General features: G+C 41.6%; 1 protein-coding gene across 2 annotated transcripts in view; it reads right to left on the bottom strand.

Annotated features, from left to right (window-relative positions):
• GFRA1 (GDNF family receptor alpha 1) overlaps positions 1–17,990 on the bottom strand; it is a 134,064-nt gene that overhangs the window by 38,165 nt on the left and 77,909 nt on the right. For both annotated transcript variants that reach the window (XM_066190861.1, XM_066190862.1), the window contains exon 4: positions 11,478–11,817. In XM_066190861.1, the coding sequence (XP_066046958.1) occupies positions 11,478–11,817 (340 nt within the window). The remainder of the gene's footprint in view (positions 1–11,477; positions 11,818–17,990) is intronic.

The following is a 17,990-nucleotide window of genomic DNA, read 5'->3' as shown; positions in this document are numbered from 1 at the left end:
CTGGTTTGTGTTTGGTTGCTACCCTCCTTTTCAAACAACGGCAATGTCCAGGCCCTGAGGTCACTGATTTTCCTGCCCACCCCTGCCCTGCCCAGCCATGGACCCCACTGAGCCAGGTCTGCCCACGGGCTGATGTCCCACCCTGTCCCCAGGGAGATTGCCCCATGCCCAGAACTGCCTCACTCCTGAGCTGGGGTGGTGGGATGAGCCCAGTCCAAAACGTTCTGTCCTGCCTGGAGACCCCAGGAGCCCCAGGAAGCCCCCATCCCATGCTGCATCCTGACACCCAGCTCAGCTTTTGCACCTTTTGGGGAGTGTGAAGGGTTAAAAAGCAAATTTCTGATGACAAACCATTTGCCTCCCAAAACCTGAATATTGAAGGCACTTTTTCTCACATGAGCTGATCCAAATCTTTTCCAACACTGGCAGAAACAAATGACAGGATTTTAGACCCCAAATACCGGCTACTAACTGAAAGAAACTTTTAAAAAGCTGGTTTTTATCTGGTTTTGCTGCTGTTTTGTTATTTTAGATGTCTGGCTGCCTGAACCCAAGCAAATATTTGATTCTGTATTCAACCTGCCTCTCAAAACTGTGTTGTTGACTGGAAGCAAAATATGGATAATGCCCAATTACACAGAGGCAGCCTATCTGGATTGTGGGATAACTAGACACAGGAACAAACACCAGGGACCACACAAGATTCGCTGAGATGCCTTCCAGCAGCAGGAGTGCTTGCTCAGAGCATCAGGGCACAAAGCCCACCAGGGCTGGTCCCTCCAGAGGAGCACCCACACTCGACCCAGCTCGCTGTCCCCACCACATTTGCCAGCATTTATGTTACTGCTCAGGCTTTTTGTTTAGCAGGGGCCTCCTGGACATTTAATACTCCAGAAAATGGAGATCTAACTCTTTGAAATTCAGCCATGCAAAATGAAAAGCATTTCCATCTATGCATATCTGTGTTTTAAAATTAAAAGTACGAACACTGTATTCTTTCTATTCTTCTATTAACAAATTAATACCCTACAGCTATGCTCTTTTACTGCACTTTGTGGAAAGTAAAATAAGTTCTATACCATTTTCTGTTAATGTTATCCTTTCCCTTTGCTCATGTCATCTGCTGGAAACCAGTTAGATCTTCTTACACAGTATCTGCTACAGAAAATCTAAAGAACTTAACAAAACACTAATGCCATAGTTTATCAATGTTAATTAAATCCTCTAAGCGACTCAAGATCATGCATGAGAGTAATTTTAATTTAATATATTAGGTCTCCTTTGGGTTTAAGGGAAACTACTAAGCTCAAATGTGATTCTAAACAAGTATGATTTATTTGAAATGGGGTTATATAAATATTTATATACTACTGACCTTTTGTGTAATAAAACCAATTTTGAAAAATACGGTGAAAACCCTGAGCACAAGGTAATGCAATAAGAATTAGAACAGCAATTCTCAGATGCTGTGACACAAAACAGAATTTTCTCTTTCTGTTTGCAAAAAAAAAAAAATTACCTCACATCATTTTTTAGAGGCCTGTTTGAGAGAACATCTGGAAAACATTCCACAGGAAATCAAACCTATATTAAATATGTTTTGCAGGGCTCTGTTTCCTTGCATCGACCTTAAGCATTCATAATGTGTTTCAGTCTTCTCAGCTGCAAAGAAAACACTTCTGTCAGAGTTCTCTACAAAATGACAGACTGAATTGTCAGCCAGTGATTTTATCAGGGGATGCTGCTAAGATTTCTATTTAGTCTACCTGTCTCTGTACCAAAGCTCTCCAATAACAAGAAAAAATCCACCAGCTGCTTTCCAACTGTCATGAATGTGAATACTTTCCTGTTTAATTTCCTTTATGCAGTTTAATTTGAAGCTTCTAATTAAATTGACCAGCATTTTTAAAGATGCCCAAACCTCAGTGTCTCCTGACAGGATGTTACTCAGGGAAGAACTACTGCATTACTGGGAGAGTTGTTCTCACTTCATTAGCTGGGCAAGCAGAATAGTCTTTGAATTACAGGCTGGTAACCTAAGAAAATCACTGTCACTCTCAAAAAGCAAGCCAAGGAAAAGCAGTGCCACTGCAAATCCTTCAGAGTGCCACTGGACGCTTCAGTGTTTATTAATAACTATATTGTGAGTGCACACTGAAAGGATGTGGTTCCAAGTACCTGAGAAAGACATCCACGGCAATAATATCCCCTGTAACCACTTGAATAAACTATAATAGACTATTACTAGCTCAAGCATGAAACTGATGGGAGTTTGGAGATGGAAAATAATCTAAAAAGTCCAATACAAGTTCTCTCTATACCAGAAAAGTTTCTGTTGGTAGATGTACTGGAAAGCCAGGTTTCCTGAGGTTATGCAGGGATGCTCTTTGTGTAAGAAAATCTCTCAGTGGTACGTGTGGTGACATTCCTGAAGGCAACAACTCCGTGTCCCCTTGTCAGAGGCGTGGCTCAAGGGAAGAAAGAGTGTCCAGTGTGTCCTTGCACTCAACTGAGCAGGATCTGTGGGCAACCAGCATGGCTGAAACCCATCCTGGAGCTACTCTAAATACTGCTCTGACCTTGGAACCAGACAACAAATATAAAATCAGAAATACAGAGGCTAAAAGCAGAGCACAGTCTCTTTTTATGTGCACCCATTTTTTTTCATGCACAAATCAGCCTCACCAAACAGCAAGTTGAGAAGTTCTGGCAGCAGCAAGACAAGAGAGCACTGATCTTATTCAGCACATTTTACTTGCATTTAGAAGTAGTATGGATATATGATGATAGTACAGAAAGCACTGATTTGTACTGTAAGATTGGAAAACAAAGCATTTTTACCAGTTAAGAACAATATGCTGTCTTGAGCACTTTTTTTTTTTACTTCAGTCTCAAAAAAACATGAACACGCGAGGCCAAGAAAAAAGTGTGAGGCTGGGAGTTGACGGCCTGTGGCAGACCCAGACATTTACAGAGGTTGTTCTGAAATGAACTGTCCATTCTGAAAAATATTTTGCAATGCTGCATGATGGCCAGTTACTGAGATGTACCTCCAGCATTTCATAATGACTAACTGGCAAAGGGAGCATCATAACTGAGAGGACAACTACTGGGATTTATGCTTGAATTGGAACAATAGAAAGTGAACTAAACATTCAAATAATACAGCTTGAATTTAACAGAGTTCTTAGTCATATGTGCTTTACAATAGAAAAGCTTCCTTTAATGGTTTATAGAACATGCTTGAAAAAATATAATGTGGGCATACACATTATGATTTGATGTAAGGTCATCTATTAATAGTCTTAGAGAAGGGTCACAGTCAGCTCACACAGAAAATCTATCATCAACAGTAAACACACACCAGAAAACCCCCTGTTTTAAAGCCAGCAGATCATTAAAGCATGGGAAACAACCACCACCTCTGCTGAGAAGTCTTTGCAGACACTGCTGCATTTACATCTGGCTTCCAATTAACAGGAGTCCCTCCAGTAACATGGGAGTGTTTATTAACATAATTGAAGCAATGTGATTTCTATTCCGTAAACATGAGAATGCTAAAATTTGAAAATATGCATGTGGCTGTCACTTGCTCAGTTGAGGAACAAAGTTTTATTTTTAGCTCCAGTGTTTACATTTTCTTGCAGCTATTTTAATAGATGAACTGCCACCAGAAATATTCTCTCACTGGGCCCTGATGTAGAATGATATAAATAACCTTTACAAAGTCCAGCATAACGGAATGATAAAAATCAGTTGACATTCTCCTAATTAGCACTGCCTGAAGATTTACCTAGACAGAACAGGAAAAGCCAAATTCACCCCTGGAATGAATCCACTCAAGTCACTGATGTAGAGGAAGTACACTGGGAATGGACCTGATAGAGTAGATCTGTTATTTACATTAAACACAGAGCAGCTTCTTGCCTGTAGCATATGCATGGCTTGACGTGAACAAAAAAAAAATTGATTTATTAAAGAAAATGCTTATGTGTGATATATACATCCTTTCTTCGCCCCAGAAACAGCAAGTTAGCCAAATGTGACTGCGTGTACATAACAGATCTTCTCTTCACTACATCAGGGGGTGGAAACTACTCATCAAACCAGTGGATACTAAACTCCTTTCTATAGAAATCTCTCAACTATTCAAATCTCTCAACAATTCAAAAAATCAGCAGTAGCAGTACTCCTAGTGGAACCCCATCCAGAAAGCAATTAAGTGCTTGTTTAACTGTAAGGACATGAGTAGCTTCAAATTTAGATCTCTGTTAAAGTTTAATGCCAAATTTAGCTGTCCTGGATTTCAGTATTTTTGACTAAACATGTGTGAAACTGCTTAATTAACATATGTAGTTTAATCTCTCCTCCCTCCCTGATAAATCAACAAAACCAAATGGGTCACATTAGCCCTTGCTGTAACCCCCTCCCTGGCTCATGCGCCTAATCTGTAGTCTTCTTATTTTTTAAATTATACAGGCAGCTTTTCTTTTCCACTTAAATCAACAAAATAAGGCTCTTCAGACAAAATGAACACTCGGGAGACCTTATCACTCTCCATAACGACCTAAAAGGAGGTTGTGGCAAGGTCTTCTTTCAAGTAAGGGACAGGGTGAGAGGAAATGGCCTCAAGTCGTGCCAGAGAAGGTCTACATTGGATATTAGGAAAATTTTCTTCATGGAAAAAGTTTTCAAGCATTGGAACAGCTGCCCAGGGAAGTGGTGGAGTCACCACCCCTGGAAGTAGTTATCAGACCTGTAGATGTGGCACTTGGAGACATGGTTTAGTGGTGGGCTTGGCAGTGTCAAGTTTAGAGCTGGACTTGATGTTATTAACGGTTTTCTCCAACCTAAACGACTCCTGGAAGGATCACATGTAGACCCAAGTGCCCCAAGTTTTTAGAGGTGGAATGTCGTGGTCAGAAGCATCTCACTCAGCTCACAAGTCATTTTCCTAGAAAGAGACTGACATGGGAGCAGGGTGTCTAAAAACAGCCTATAGAACCCGAATCACTGGCATCCAAGTTTAGTTTGTGACTGTTGCATGCTCACAGATGCACTCATTATTCCCACCTTCACTTCTTCAGCCCTGCAGACAGGAAATACGGAATATTCAGTGCCACATGTTATTTTTAACCTGATCAGCAGAGGATCTTCAGGGATGCTGCCTGGAGAGTTTGAGCTTGCCTGACAGGGGACCTCAGGGCGAAATCCTGTCCAGTTACTGCTGCTTGGAGCACAAACTCTCTTCACTGGTACAGCACAAACCAAGGGGAAGTTGGGAGCAGGACTAAAGCTGAGCCATTTTTCTAATTCCTGTATCCTTGTGTCTCTCCTGCTTTCAGAGAAATGTCTATCACCCAGCAAGCTTTTTATCTTCAAGCCCCTCCTAATCTGACCAGGCAGAGTATAAATGAGGACCAGTCAAGCAGATCTGGGCACTGCAGAATGAGATCCATCTACACTTCAAGAAGGACAAAGCAGTCCTGGTTTTTTGCTGGATGTTAGGATTTTTTTGATTCCAAAGGGATTTATGGATATCCTACGAGGAAGAATTGCTTGATTCATTTTGAGTTTTATTCAGATGGAAGAAATTTAAAATTACCTTTGTTTCTGAGGGGTGAGGAGAGCAATATTATGTCCATTTACTCTGCTAACAGAAGACATCAAAGTAATGAATCATGTAAAGGACTGAAAGGGAAGAATATAATATTGCAGCATTTTCTATCTTTACTTTGCCTTTCTTGAAAGGTTTTTTGCTTGTTTTGCAGAGACTGCACTAATACTTTTTTCCAGGCTAGCAGTTCCACACACACATACTCCACTACACCATCAAGTTCCCCCTGCAGAGTACACCAGATTCTTTCCCACCTCCCCTCAGACCCATTTTCTGAATTTTCTGAACTGTCACCACGTGTCACTATTAGTTCATTAAAACGAATTAAATACCTGGCTTGTCTTTTTTTTTTTTTCACTTAAATAAACAAACCTCTAGCAATACAGACATATATGCACAGAGTTACATGCTTGTGTAAACATATATGTATAAAAATCACTCTCCAAATTCAGGCTGTGGGAGGTGATCTTGTGGGCATGGGCCAAAAAGTAGACTTACCATGTTTTCTGCCCCACTTGGCAATTCCAGAGGCACTCTCCTGAGTGCAGAGAGCTCAGGCTCACCCTGCAGCACCGCAAGCATCCTACACCTGCTGAGTCAGGCAAGAGAGGTTTTGCACCCACTCCCTCACTCAGTCTCCAAACACTGAAAGCAGGCACACCCTTCACTTCTCCAGAAACCAAGAGTGTCCTTTCCGTCATGTCCTTAACAGCATTACAAAAACTACGCTGTTGTCCTGGTTTTGCATAACCACAGCACACCGATCACCTCAGAGTGCTCCAAGTGCCAAATTGATATAAACGCCCCGGAGGGACTCAAACCCAGCTCTGTTATCCAGAACCGTGAAATGCTCCTGTGTCCTTCACAGAAACACCCACCAAGTGCCCTTTTAACATGCAAAACTAGAGTCAGGCTGAGAGTGAGCTCTCAGGCTTTTATCTGACCAACTGAATTGTCACCAATATCAGCTACAAGGCTCAGAAAGGGAGGCAGCACCTCTGTTTTCCCTCTCATTTGCTGAATTACAGATGATCACTGGACCGTGGCAGGATATTGAGGGAGGAAAAGCACAACAAGCAGAGAAGCAGGTGAGGAGGCACCGTAAGTGGCTGTAATAGAATTCAAAGTGTCAGAGAGGCGGTGAGAAGTCAGATAATTGCAGGAAGATCTGGAAAGAGGAGATGAAAGGAGACTAAGCGAGTGGAAGAGGTAGGAGGGGGGGGGGGAAAAGTAAGGGAAAAAAGTGAGAAAAATGAAAGAGAAGCATAAGGAACAGAAAATGCGAAGAAAAGGGCAAATTTCTTTTCCCCCTTTTCCATCTCCTCCCGCACATTCCTTCAGGGCACTACTCCCTATTAAGTCTGTAACTGAGGATTGTTCCCTCCTAGAGACAGATGTTGGGCTCCCGCCATCCTGGAGCAGGACAAAAACGGTTGCCTGCACATTTATCCCACCACAGACTTGTCTCCAGTGCCGAAGCACCAGGGTGCAGGGTTTGCAGTCAGCAGGGGCTTTTGCTGCAGGAACGGTCCACAAGACTCACACAGAGAATTTAAGAGAGTTCTTAGTCGTATGAGCTTTACAAGAGAAAAGCTTCCTTTAATGGCTTATAGAACGTGCTTGAAAAAATATAATGTGGGCACACACATTCTAATTTGATGTAAGGTCATCTACCAATAATCTATTAAATAATCACTCGGAGAAGCCACTTTTACCAACAGGTTCCAGGTGTAAAGCACTTGCAGATTTTCACACGCCTTACAGGAAAGGAGTGCAGCCACAGTGACACCCTTTCCAAGGAAAATTGTCATTAAAAGCGTTCAACAGAATATCATGAAGGAAAATTATTTTCCTGGCAAAATTATTTTCCTGATGTTTTCAGAAACGCAGCAAGCGGCTGAACTTCTGTTCTAACATTTCCAGTGGACGAATTCTCTGCACTGACAACAATGTTTGCATATCTTCACAGAGTGTTCTGGTACCTGCAGAAGCAGACATCCTTCATACAGAGCTGAATGGGTGGTTGCAACTAAATTAAGATTGCATAGGACAGGTGACCAAAAACTGGTCAAGAGGTAAGAACACACCAATGAAAGCACATTTATAAAGATTTGGCTCTCTGAACATGCAGTGCTGAAAACACTTTTCACTGTATTTTCAAGGAGATGACCCATGTACTGGAACTTAATGGGATATTTCATTATTATCTTTCTGATATCCCAGAAGAAGAAGTTATTTAAATATGTTGAGCCTATCTTTGTGATTTTTTTCACTGTCCAACAGCTGCAGACAGCAATATGTACCTTTTGCAGGACTAAAGGCAAAAAATTAGGAAGACAACTGTCTTCTGAAATTAGTTAAGCACTACTTTCTGGCTACTTGAGCTTCAAAAATGAGTGTCAATGATCTGACCAGTCATTTTGAGTACCATTATTGTGAAGGACAAGAAAGATGCTCCTACCATTTTCTTTTATTAGGAAAAAAAATGCTGCCCTTCTTTTTTGATCTTTGAAGCACATGAATGGATTGATAGCGCTATTTCAATAAATAATGTGTCTGTATCATTATCATTCTGGTCAGTGTCTTCTGAACATATTCAGGAAAAAAACCCAACTATGCAAATTCAAGACACAGATTATTAAAAAGACCAAAGTGATGACTCACGCTTTCATTACTCAAGCAAAATAGTATTTGTCAAACTAGATAGTGACAAACATGAAGCACCCTGCCCTGCATTTACAGCAGGATGATATTCTTGAAACATGCCAGTCAACTTTCTGAAGATTAATTGTTAGCTGAAGTGATCAGATCACAAAGTTCTTTAGAGGTCTGTGCTATTCCAGGACATCACTGGTGAAAGTTTTCAAAGGTACACCAACTTTTCTTAGATTTGTTTATGCTCACAACAGAAAAGAACTCTAATGGCTTCTTCTTGATGCTTTTCTTGCTTTTCTTTTCACTGAGGATTGACAGACATGCCTGAGAGATTCCAATTGTTTCAAAACTGGACATAGACTGGGATACAAGCAGAGGCAGCAGACAAATGATAATGCAAGTGGAACCATTTGGCATTCTGATGAAGTCGAAAATTAGGACTGTTTACGTAAGTCAGAACATATTTGCATTTCCTGACATTTCAGGTCTCTTTATCCTTCGATTGAGAATTTCTTATGTAACAGATATATTAATGAATTGAATTAAAAAAAAAAAAATTAAAAAAGCAAAGCATCCTGCCATGTCGGTCAGAAGTACCAGAAGTTTGGGCAGATTGACTGCTTGGGCAGTTTGACTGCTCTTAACTCAGCTTCAAGGACAGATTTGGTGATACACACACCAGGATAAAGCTTTTAAAGAGTGTGAAAAACTGAATGTTTAAAAAACTTTACACAGGCCCAGCTGATATTTTATACAGGTTAAAAGGAGAGTCAAATCTTGCATTTCTGAAAATATGTTCATAAAATGGTTTATGAATGCTGAGTACGAAGCATTCATAAACCATTTCATGAACATATTTTCAGAAAACCTTTAGAACTTGTACCCCTTTTCTAAACTAGCATTATGAAAAGGCTTTAATAGGTGTAATAAGCATGCAAATAACAGTTTCTAAATTACCTGGTTTCACAGTAGGCAGACCGTATTTTCAAATTATTCTGCCATTTACTCCTTCTGATTTCAAAATGAAATAGAAGTTATCAGAGTTAGAATTACACACCTACTGACTACTGCTTTTAATTGTTCCAAACATTATCTGGATTTACTATAAGAACTGATATTTATCAGTGCCAGTAATTACAATAGCAAGGAGATCTCCCATTTCTTTCCTGCCCTGCCCAAGTCCCTGTTTTCCTGCAGGACCAAGGGAACAAACCTCACCGATTTCCTGTAAGTGCACGAGTCACAGAGACAAAACGTCTTTCACTGTCTGATAGGCTAGGAGGGTTTTGGTGCCAATTCCTCCTCTCCACGCCAGCAGTGAGGGAAAGCATTAAACCACCAGCAGTCTGGAGAGCCCAGGAGGTTGTAACACCAACTTGAGGTGACTCTCAGCACCACACCAAGCGTGCTTTACCTCCACAGGACCTAAGTGCTGCCCACACTGAGCCTTGGAAGAGCCAAAACTTTTCAGTTTTGACATTGTAAAGCAAAAGAAGCCACTGTTCATTTACAAATAAATCCATTTTTCATCTCAGTGCTGGCTGCATCTTCAGGCAGAGGTTTTACCGAGCTTTCCCCTTGTAACATTGCAATGGAGAAAGCGCAACACCAGACTCGTGAAGTTAAATTTAACAAAATGCCATTGAAAACTTAACTGCTGAGACAACATTAGATCAAAGCTGACCAAAGAAAAACACAGTCATGAGAAAACTAATGGCATTAATTTAACAAGTTAATTCCAGAATACTGCAACCCAAATCACAGGGAGAAGTCTCTCTATAAAATCCTCTCTCCAATTTCACCGGCACTGTAACACACTGACAGTTTGACAGAAAACACAGTAAATTACAGTAAAGATACTGCAATTCCACTAACTAACAGGGCCTGTGTATAAGGAAGGCAATACATAGAAACAACAATACTAATGGAACAACATGGAAATAGAAAATGGATTGTTCCGACGCTACAAGCACCTAGCTTTCATAGACTGCAACAGCATCAGAAATCAAGGTGCTGAACGCGAGTCAGACTGCTCTGATTTAAATCTGCTCCTATCATGGCCAGCAGGAACTGTGTCTCCAGATTCCCCCAAAGCCATGGAGGGCAGGGCACAGCTCACCTCACCTCCAAACAACACTCAGGCACAACTGAAGTGCTACCGCAAAAAGCTTAAGACCAGCAGTGGAAATCACATAAACAAACTTCAAAGTAAATATTTTTCCAGGCATAAGTAAGTACTTATTAAGATTTAGATCGTATCTTCAGTGTCCTTGACATTTTACAATAGTGTTTATCTCCCTTGTTTGCTAATTCACAGAATTGGATAATCTACAAGAAATTTACACATTAGAAACAAGCAGGATTCTCAGGCACGACTTCATAAATATGACATTAGCACAACAATGCTCTAATATAAACATACACAATGCTAAGTAGGAGCCAAGCATTTCCTGAGGGCAGAGGAGGCCCTGTTTGCCACAGAATAAGCTCTGTGTGACAACCTGCAGGGACCCCAGGAGAGGAAAGGACCCAGTTTGTCCCGTGGAGCAGAGCTCTGCTCTGACAGAACACTCAGGGAAACACGCTGGGAATGAGGTCAGTGAATCAATGACCCCCCAGTTGCATCAGCCCAGCACTCTTCTCAGGGGACGGGAGATGAAACAATTTCAAGGCTAAAACAGCTCTATGAAGATAGTGGGATTCTGTCTACGACGTGGACTCATTTTTCTCCAATGAATTAAAAACACATGAGTAGTCTGTGCATTATGACTATTTATGAAGTCCAACATGAAGCTTGTATTCCCAGTTATCAGTACTCTCAATTAGTACAATGAAAATAAAATCCCATTATAATGAACAATTCTATTTTTACCTGGTCACTGATGGGACATAAAAATCAGACTGAGACATCATATCACGGAGACACACAATGTTTCCAACAAAAATCTGCAAAAATTAAACCGGGGGTTTAAAGACTCCTCCATAATGTGAGCGGGTAGCTGTGAACCCTTTTGGAGAAGGCACACACCGTAAGCAAATGAGGGCTTTTGTTACTCTGTTAAGGATGTCAGAGGCATCTGCCTTTTCCCCTGAGTCATCCTTTTCCTCAGCGAGTACTGTGACCCTTAGACCCGGCAAATCCATCAGCACCAAAAAGTTCTCTCCGGCACCTCATTAATCACTCCCCTGCCGTGTGCCATCTTACCTGCAGATGTAATTCTTCTTGCAGGACTCTTGCAAATTCAGGCAGTTTGGTTTCTCCCTGTCCTCATATGAGCACACAGGAACAATAGTCTGCCGCCTCCTCTCAGTACAGGCTACGTCTCGACAGGAGCAGAAGAGCATCCCGTAGCTGTGCTTTGGGGGGACCTTGTCAAAAAATAGCCGGAGGGCCTTATGACACTTCCGCTTGTTACAGATCTCATTAGACGTGCTGCTGGTGCAGGGGGTTATGTAAGCAGATCTGAACCTCTTGCAGGTATCATTTAGGTTACAAGCTTTGGCTGCATCCAAGCAATTGTTCCCCTTTGAAAGTACTGGCTCCACTAGGAAAAAACAACACAACAGCAGTGAGAAACGGCGTCACATTTACACTTTCGTGCTTTTGCGGTTATTGCACTGTTAACGAGATTCCCGAGTACAGATATTTGTTACATACAAAGCTTTCAGTGCCAGAAACCGGGACCAGCCCTTCTGTTTCTCGGGGTAATGGTTTAACAAGTGAACAAGAGCATGGGCATGCTGTGAGGGCACAGTGCTGGCCAACAAATGACACTCTGGGCAGGGCTGTACTTCATCTTCTTCATGGCAGACATGCAGGGTGAGTGCTGGGTAAAACTTGGGCTCATGAAACAGCTCTTAAAACCCCTGGTAAATTGGAAAGCATACATCTGGCATAAGAACACGATGAGAACATGGCTTCTAACTGTGGTTTTGCAAAGCTCTGACATTTCCCGTTTTTTTTCCCTTGATCAAGTTTAAATGACATGCCATGTCTACCCCAGGTGGCAACATTTAAAAGTAATTTGTGTACTGTGCCAGAAGTAAAATAGACATGCCCATTACTACATTTTTCAGTTCTGAGGACAGCCCACCCAGGTAAGAAGGAAATCAGGTGCAGCCCCACCACTGGGAGCTCTCTAAGGCCACCCACAAGTTCCATGCTTAGGTAAAACACTGTTATAAGATCTACAGATGCCACCCAAAACCCTGGAAAATTAATGAACTTTACAAGCTTTGAAGAAGCTGATATAAAATTAAAAAGTGACTGTGAAAGAACCATTTTAAAACAAGGATGTCCCTTTCTCTCTCTCTCTCTCTCTCACACACACACACACACACACACACGTACACACTACAAGAAATAATGGGAAAAATTAAACTCAGATATAAGTTAAGGCCATAATTACACATTTAATTTCTCAATACATTATCCAGATATTAAAACCCAATAGATGCTTTGCTTGAAAACTAAGGCAACTGGCATTAGATTGCAAAATTCAATTAAGAATAATTGTAATGCCGCTTTGGATATTAGGAATGCAAACATCATAGATCCAAGAAAATACATTAATTTCCCACTGCCACGGAATTTTCAAGCTGAACAAAACATTTTGCAAATATCTAAAACCTGCGGCAACCTCTTGGGGGGGAACTGGCCAAAGATAAAACATCTTAAACGACCCAAAGCTCTAAGCTACTCTTACAAAAAGTGGTTTTTTTCTTTTTTTTTTTTTTTTTTTTCTTTTTTTTCCCAAGATCTTCCACCTTTAACCAGAAATTCAGTCCAAGGTCCTTCTACAACTCACTGCCACTGATCTCCATTCTCCTACCACACTGCCTGCCATTCCCAGATGAGGAAAGCAACCTTTTCTCTTTCTCCACAGCAGGAAAACACAAAGCAGCCTGGCTGAGATGCTGCACTGAGGCGCTGCATTTGTTGGAACAGACTGTGCCCAAGATGGGCCCTGGCTGCTCACACACTCTTCCCATTATTCAAACAGATCACCTGCAACTGTCCCATGGATCTTACCTACCCAAAAATAACACAAAGCTAAGGAGAGTTTGATTTGTGTTTCACTCTAGCAGTGTGCTGTAACTATGTTCAGTGCATTTGTACATTTAATCTTTGTGATTTAACAATCACACTCCAAGTCCTTCCCAATCTCAGCTGCTTGCACAATAAAATGGCAACTTTTTGCATCTTCATAAATTATGAAATTGTAAACACGCAACATTTGACTCTAAATTAAGAGCCAGGCATTTCTGATAATAGCAGTCTACCACAGATTAAGCAACACCAGATGCAGAAGAGAAGCCCAAAATACAACCCTCTCATAAAATTGTAACATTTTTATATAAAATGTTATACTACATTAGCATACAACTATAATATTAACTATGAACTCTTGAAGTTTTTTTTTTTATACAGTATATAGAATTATATGTTTAGTACAAATATAATTACTATGTAATCTCCAGGGCATATAATTATGCAATATATGAATAGTATATGCTAATTACTATGTGATTGCAGAGTAATTACATGGTTATTTGTGCCTGGGAGTCAAATGCTGAATTCCACTCTTTAAAACAAAATTCTGTGGAACAGCTCCAAATGGGGTATTGCAATATGAACAGACTTCAGCTTCCTCTATTGATATACGCTGCACAGAATTAAAAAGCACTGTGAATACAAGCACCTCAAAAATCAAACGGGACAGGTTAATCAATCTTTTTAAAAAGGCAGAACATAAGCCAAGCCACTGACAGTGCAAACAGCAGTGAAAGTTATCTTGGGTGGAAGTTGAATTAGGTGCAAAGTGTTCACAAACGATAGTTATGCATATTCATACCTGTCATTCAATTTGTATCTGGCCCATGCTCACATTCCTCTGTATGTCAACTCTGAATACAGACTGTTTCTGGGGGGTTTTGTTTTTTAAACCAGCCCTGGCTGTAATGTGCCCCTTGCCCTTTCTGTTTTGATACATATGTCTCTAGCTATTGTTTATGACATACTTGTTGTAACATTATACAAATTATTTTTTATTTTTTAAAACAAAGAGTAAATGTAGAAGAGGTGCATCAACTGCGTCTGAATTAAACAAGACTGTCTAAACCAACTCTTCTCACTAATAACAACTTCTCTTAAGCTTTTAGATGTTATTGTAATGCAAAATTGACAATCTGCAACACATTTAATGCTTTATTTTTATTGCAAGAGTGCAGAATTATTCCTAAATCCTGTGGTAACTATAAACAGTTAACAGTACTGGGAGTGTTCGTGAGGATTACTTATGCAGCAGTAATTTATAAGGTCAAAATTTCACCCAGCTTCTGTTCCGCAAAGCTTAAATTATTAAGACAGGCAGGAGTTTGGCTCTTACCAGGTACTGACTACTTTAAAAGCAAATGGATCTTATCCAGAGCTACTTTTCATGCCAGAATCCTTTGGGAAAGGTTTGCGTACGGAGATCCTTTTTCAGTTTTCCCCTCTCTTGGGGCATTAGGAGATGGGCTGGGGGCAGTCAGGGCAGGAGCCTGGGACAAGTAAAGATTTCTTTGCACCACCATTTTCCAAACCAGAGCTTCTTCTCCCCCAAATCCGCTTTGCCTGGGCCCATTCTGGAAATCTCTGCCAAACCACACAGCCCTACACTCTTGCCAAATCACCAGAGGTCCCGTGGGAAGTCACTTCCAGGCAGGTGATAAGTGGTGGCTGTGAGTGAGGCGCTGGGTCCTGTCTGCAGCACGGGGCCCAGGAGAGCTGAGCTGGAACCTCCAGGATGCTGCTGCCTCCCAGCAGGAGCCTCCATCCAGCAGCCGGGGATGCTGCCCTGATGGGGTGCAGGCAGAGGGAAGGCAGAGCCCAGGCAGAGCTGGGCCTTGGTGGGAAAGCAGCAGCATTGGGATGCCTAAACCCACCCTCCCACCAGGCAGCTGCTGCACACCACACACGCAAACTCTGGGGCAGGACCACTGGGGACTGACACTGACTTGCCTTTACTGCACCCCCAGTTCTTCTGCTGCACGTGTAACAGGTGTGACACATTTTCTGACCGATTTCATGGATGAAAGTGCAGTCCTTGTGCTACAGTGCAACCACTTTGTTGGTTGTTACCTCCTGCATCCTTCCACCCTGGCCCAACACTGCTAGAGCTGCAGCAGTCCTGGACTCAATCTCCCACAGACCACAGAAAGAAGCCAAAAGCTCTTGTCTTTTATCCAGAGGTGCTTCTAAAGTCTTAATAGGGCTTTCTCTACCCTGTTTGGTCTTCCTCATGCTTCACCCTCTTTCACAGACTTTCCACCTTCATCTTTCATTTTCCTTGCACCTACATTTGTATTTCATTTCTGTACCTACTGTGTCTCCTCAGCTCCTGTTAACCCACCCCATGGTACTCAAAAAAGGATTCTCAGTGGGTACTGGGAGCTTCTTATTTGTGAATCAATATCTACTTTATTCTCTAGCTTTGTTCAGTCTCTGTTCCAGGTCAGCCTTCCCAAGGCATCACTCCCACTAGACAGAAGGAGCACAAGGAATATTAGTTGCTCTCTAAGATTCTTAATAAGCAGCAAAATGGACATTTAGTTTTCAATTTTCTTACAGCATATAAAAAGCAATTTACTGAGGTTGTCATTAAAATTACCATTACTATTTGCAAGTAATTAGCATTAGTAGGTTTTCTAGTGGATATAGTGAAGGGAATGCTGTGAAGAGAGCAATAAATGTTAATGTGATGGAAGGCAAAATTACAAAGTGAAAGAGGTGACCACATGGGCATAGGCCCACTCAAACACAGGTGCAAAATATGGCATATAGGAACAAAAACTGACCAAAATTAAGAAGACAGCCATGATCCCACTTAAACCAAAGTGCTGCTGTGGGGTTCCCCAAAGTACTTCTGCTTTGTAAGTAGAGCAGATTAAAAAATAAGGAAAGCATAGAAAATATTGTCATCTGCATTTTAATGGACTAAAATAAACTACCGTTTTCCTGGACAAATTATTTCTAATCCCAAATGGCAGAGAAAAAAATGAGTCAATCCCAAAAAAAACCTGAGACTGATAGTGTTATTCTGAAGTTCTCTTCTGCTCAGCATTTGCGGAACAGCTGGCCTATTTCAAACCTCTTCCATAATCTTAATAAGCAGGTGACTTATTTTTTAAATTAAAGCTAATATATTATCAGCTATGACCAGGGCTTTCAGAATACTACCACATACCACAAGATGCACGTTGAAATTACAGTTGGTAGCACCAGGTGACAAAGGTGAGACTGATGCCCGTGAAAGGGACAACCAAAGCTACAGCAACAAAAAGATGAAAACAAACAAAACTGCCTAAAATGAGACTTCAGCTTCCTAAGACCAACATTTTACATTCCTGATTAGTCATTAAGTCTTTGATCACACAAATTGCCTAGGTCTCTAGAATTCTTTTCTGAACACCCCCAGTAAATTCTGAAATTTACTTGATGAGTAAATACTGTCTCCTGTCCAAGCTGTTTAGAGATTGGGAACAATCACGTTGCTTAGCGTGAACCAACAAGCATGATTTGGAAGAGCTCGTCTACCATGTTATGTTTGGAAGTGTTCAGCTACTGTGTTATGCACAACTGCTGTGTCTGAAGCCTTTCCCAACACACCCCGGCCTTTGATTTCATGAGACTCTGCTGGTGAATCATCAGCCAGGATCTTGCAGACTTTGGTTCAATGCCTTCTGTGACATGAGAGACTCAGAAACACTGCTCTCATTTCCCAGAAGGGCTCTCAAACTATCTCACTGCAGAGTGTTCTCAACAAGGAAATGGTGCATATTGCAAAACAAAGAGGGAGCAAGATGCTTCAGCCCAAGAACGAGAGCTCTCACTGGGAGGCAGATTGCTGGGTCCTGGCCTGCACCCAGGAAAGAGAGTTACTTCTCTTACAAGAGCAATGACTGGAAACCTTCCCTGAAGAAGGCTCTGTAAGCCTGCAGAGGCATGATCCCACTTGTACTCCCTACTTCTAATCCCTTCCAAAAATACATACATAACCCTTTCTATACCACATCTCCTTCCCTTCCTTCCAGACCCAGGTAGTGCCAAACCCACAGCGTACCCTCCCAGGCTTTCTGAAATCCTGCAGAGATGAACAGAGAGTAAAGCCATGCCACTTCCTCAAGGACTGTTCTGATGGGGTCCTTCAGGCACTGCTTTAGTGACTGAAGCACCACAACCCCTTGTGCTGGGTGCCCATTAAATTACTGGCTGTCTGCTCCCAGAAGCACACACTGACTGCTGTGTGGGCAGATGCAGATCCCTGCCTGAGGCTGGCAGTCTGGCTCCTCAGGTCCAAAGTCTTCCAACAAAGCTCAGTTTCTGTATTTTCAGACACCTTTCACTAGACCAGGTTGCTCAAACTTCATCCAACCTGGCCTTGAACATTTCCAGGGGCATCCACAATCTGCTCCAGTGCCTCACTACCCTTACAGTAAAGAGCTTCTTGTTCCGTTTTTTATTTTTTTGCTTGTTGTTAAAACTACTTTCTCTGTGTAATTTATAAAGACTCTGAGCATCTTGCTAAGGATTTTAGACATCACCTCAAAGCAGAGGCTTCTGACAGAGAGGTGGATAGATTTATCCCTTGGTCTCTTCCTGGAAGTTTAATTCTACTAATGGGGCCACATCCTCTAAACACTGCATTTTTTATTGCCGAAGTTCACCGCTGAATCT

The sequence above is a fragment of the Chamaea fasciata genome, unplaced genomic scaffold (genome assembly GCF_029207755.1).
Source record: "Chamaea fasciata isolate MVZ Bird 193981 ecotype frontalis unplaced genomic scaffold, bChaFas1.0.hap1 SCAF_9, whole genome shotgun sequence".
NCBI classification, from domain to species: domain Eukaryota; kingdom Metazoa; phylum Chordata; class Aves; order Passeriformes; family Sylviidae; genus Chamaea; species Chamaea fasciata.
This window is presented reverse-complemented; position numbering and strand designations above follow the sequence as displayed.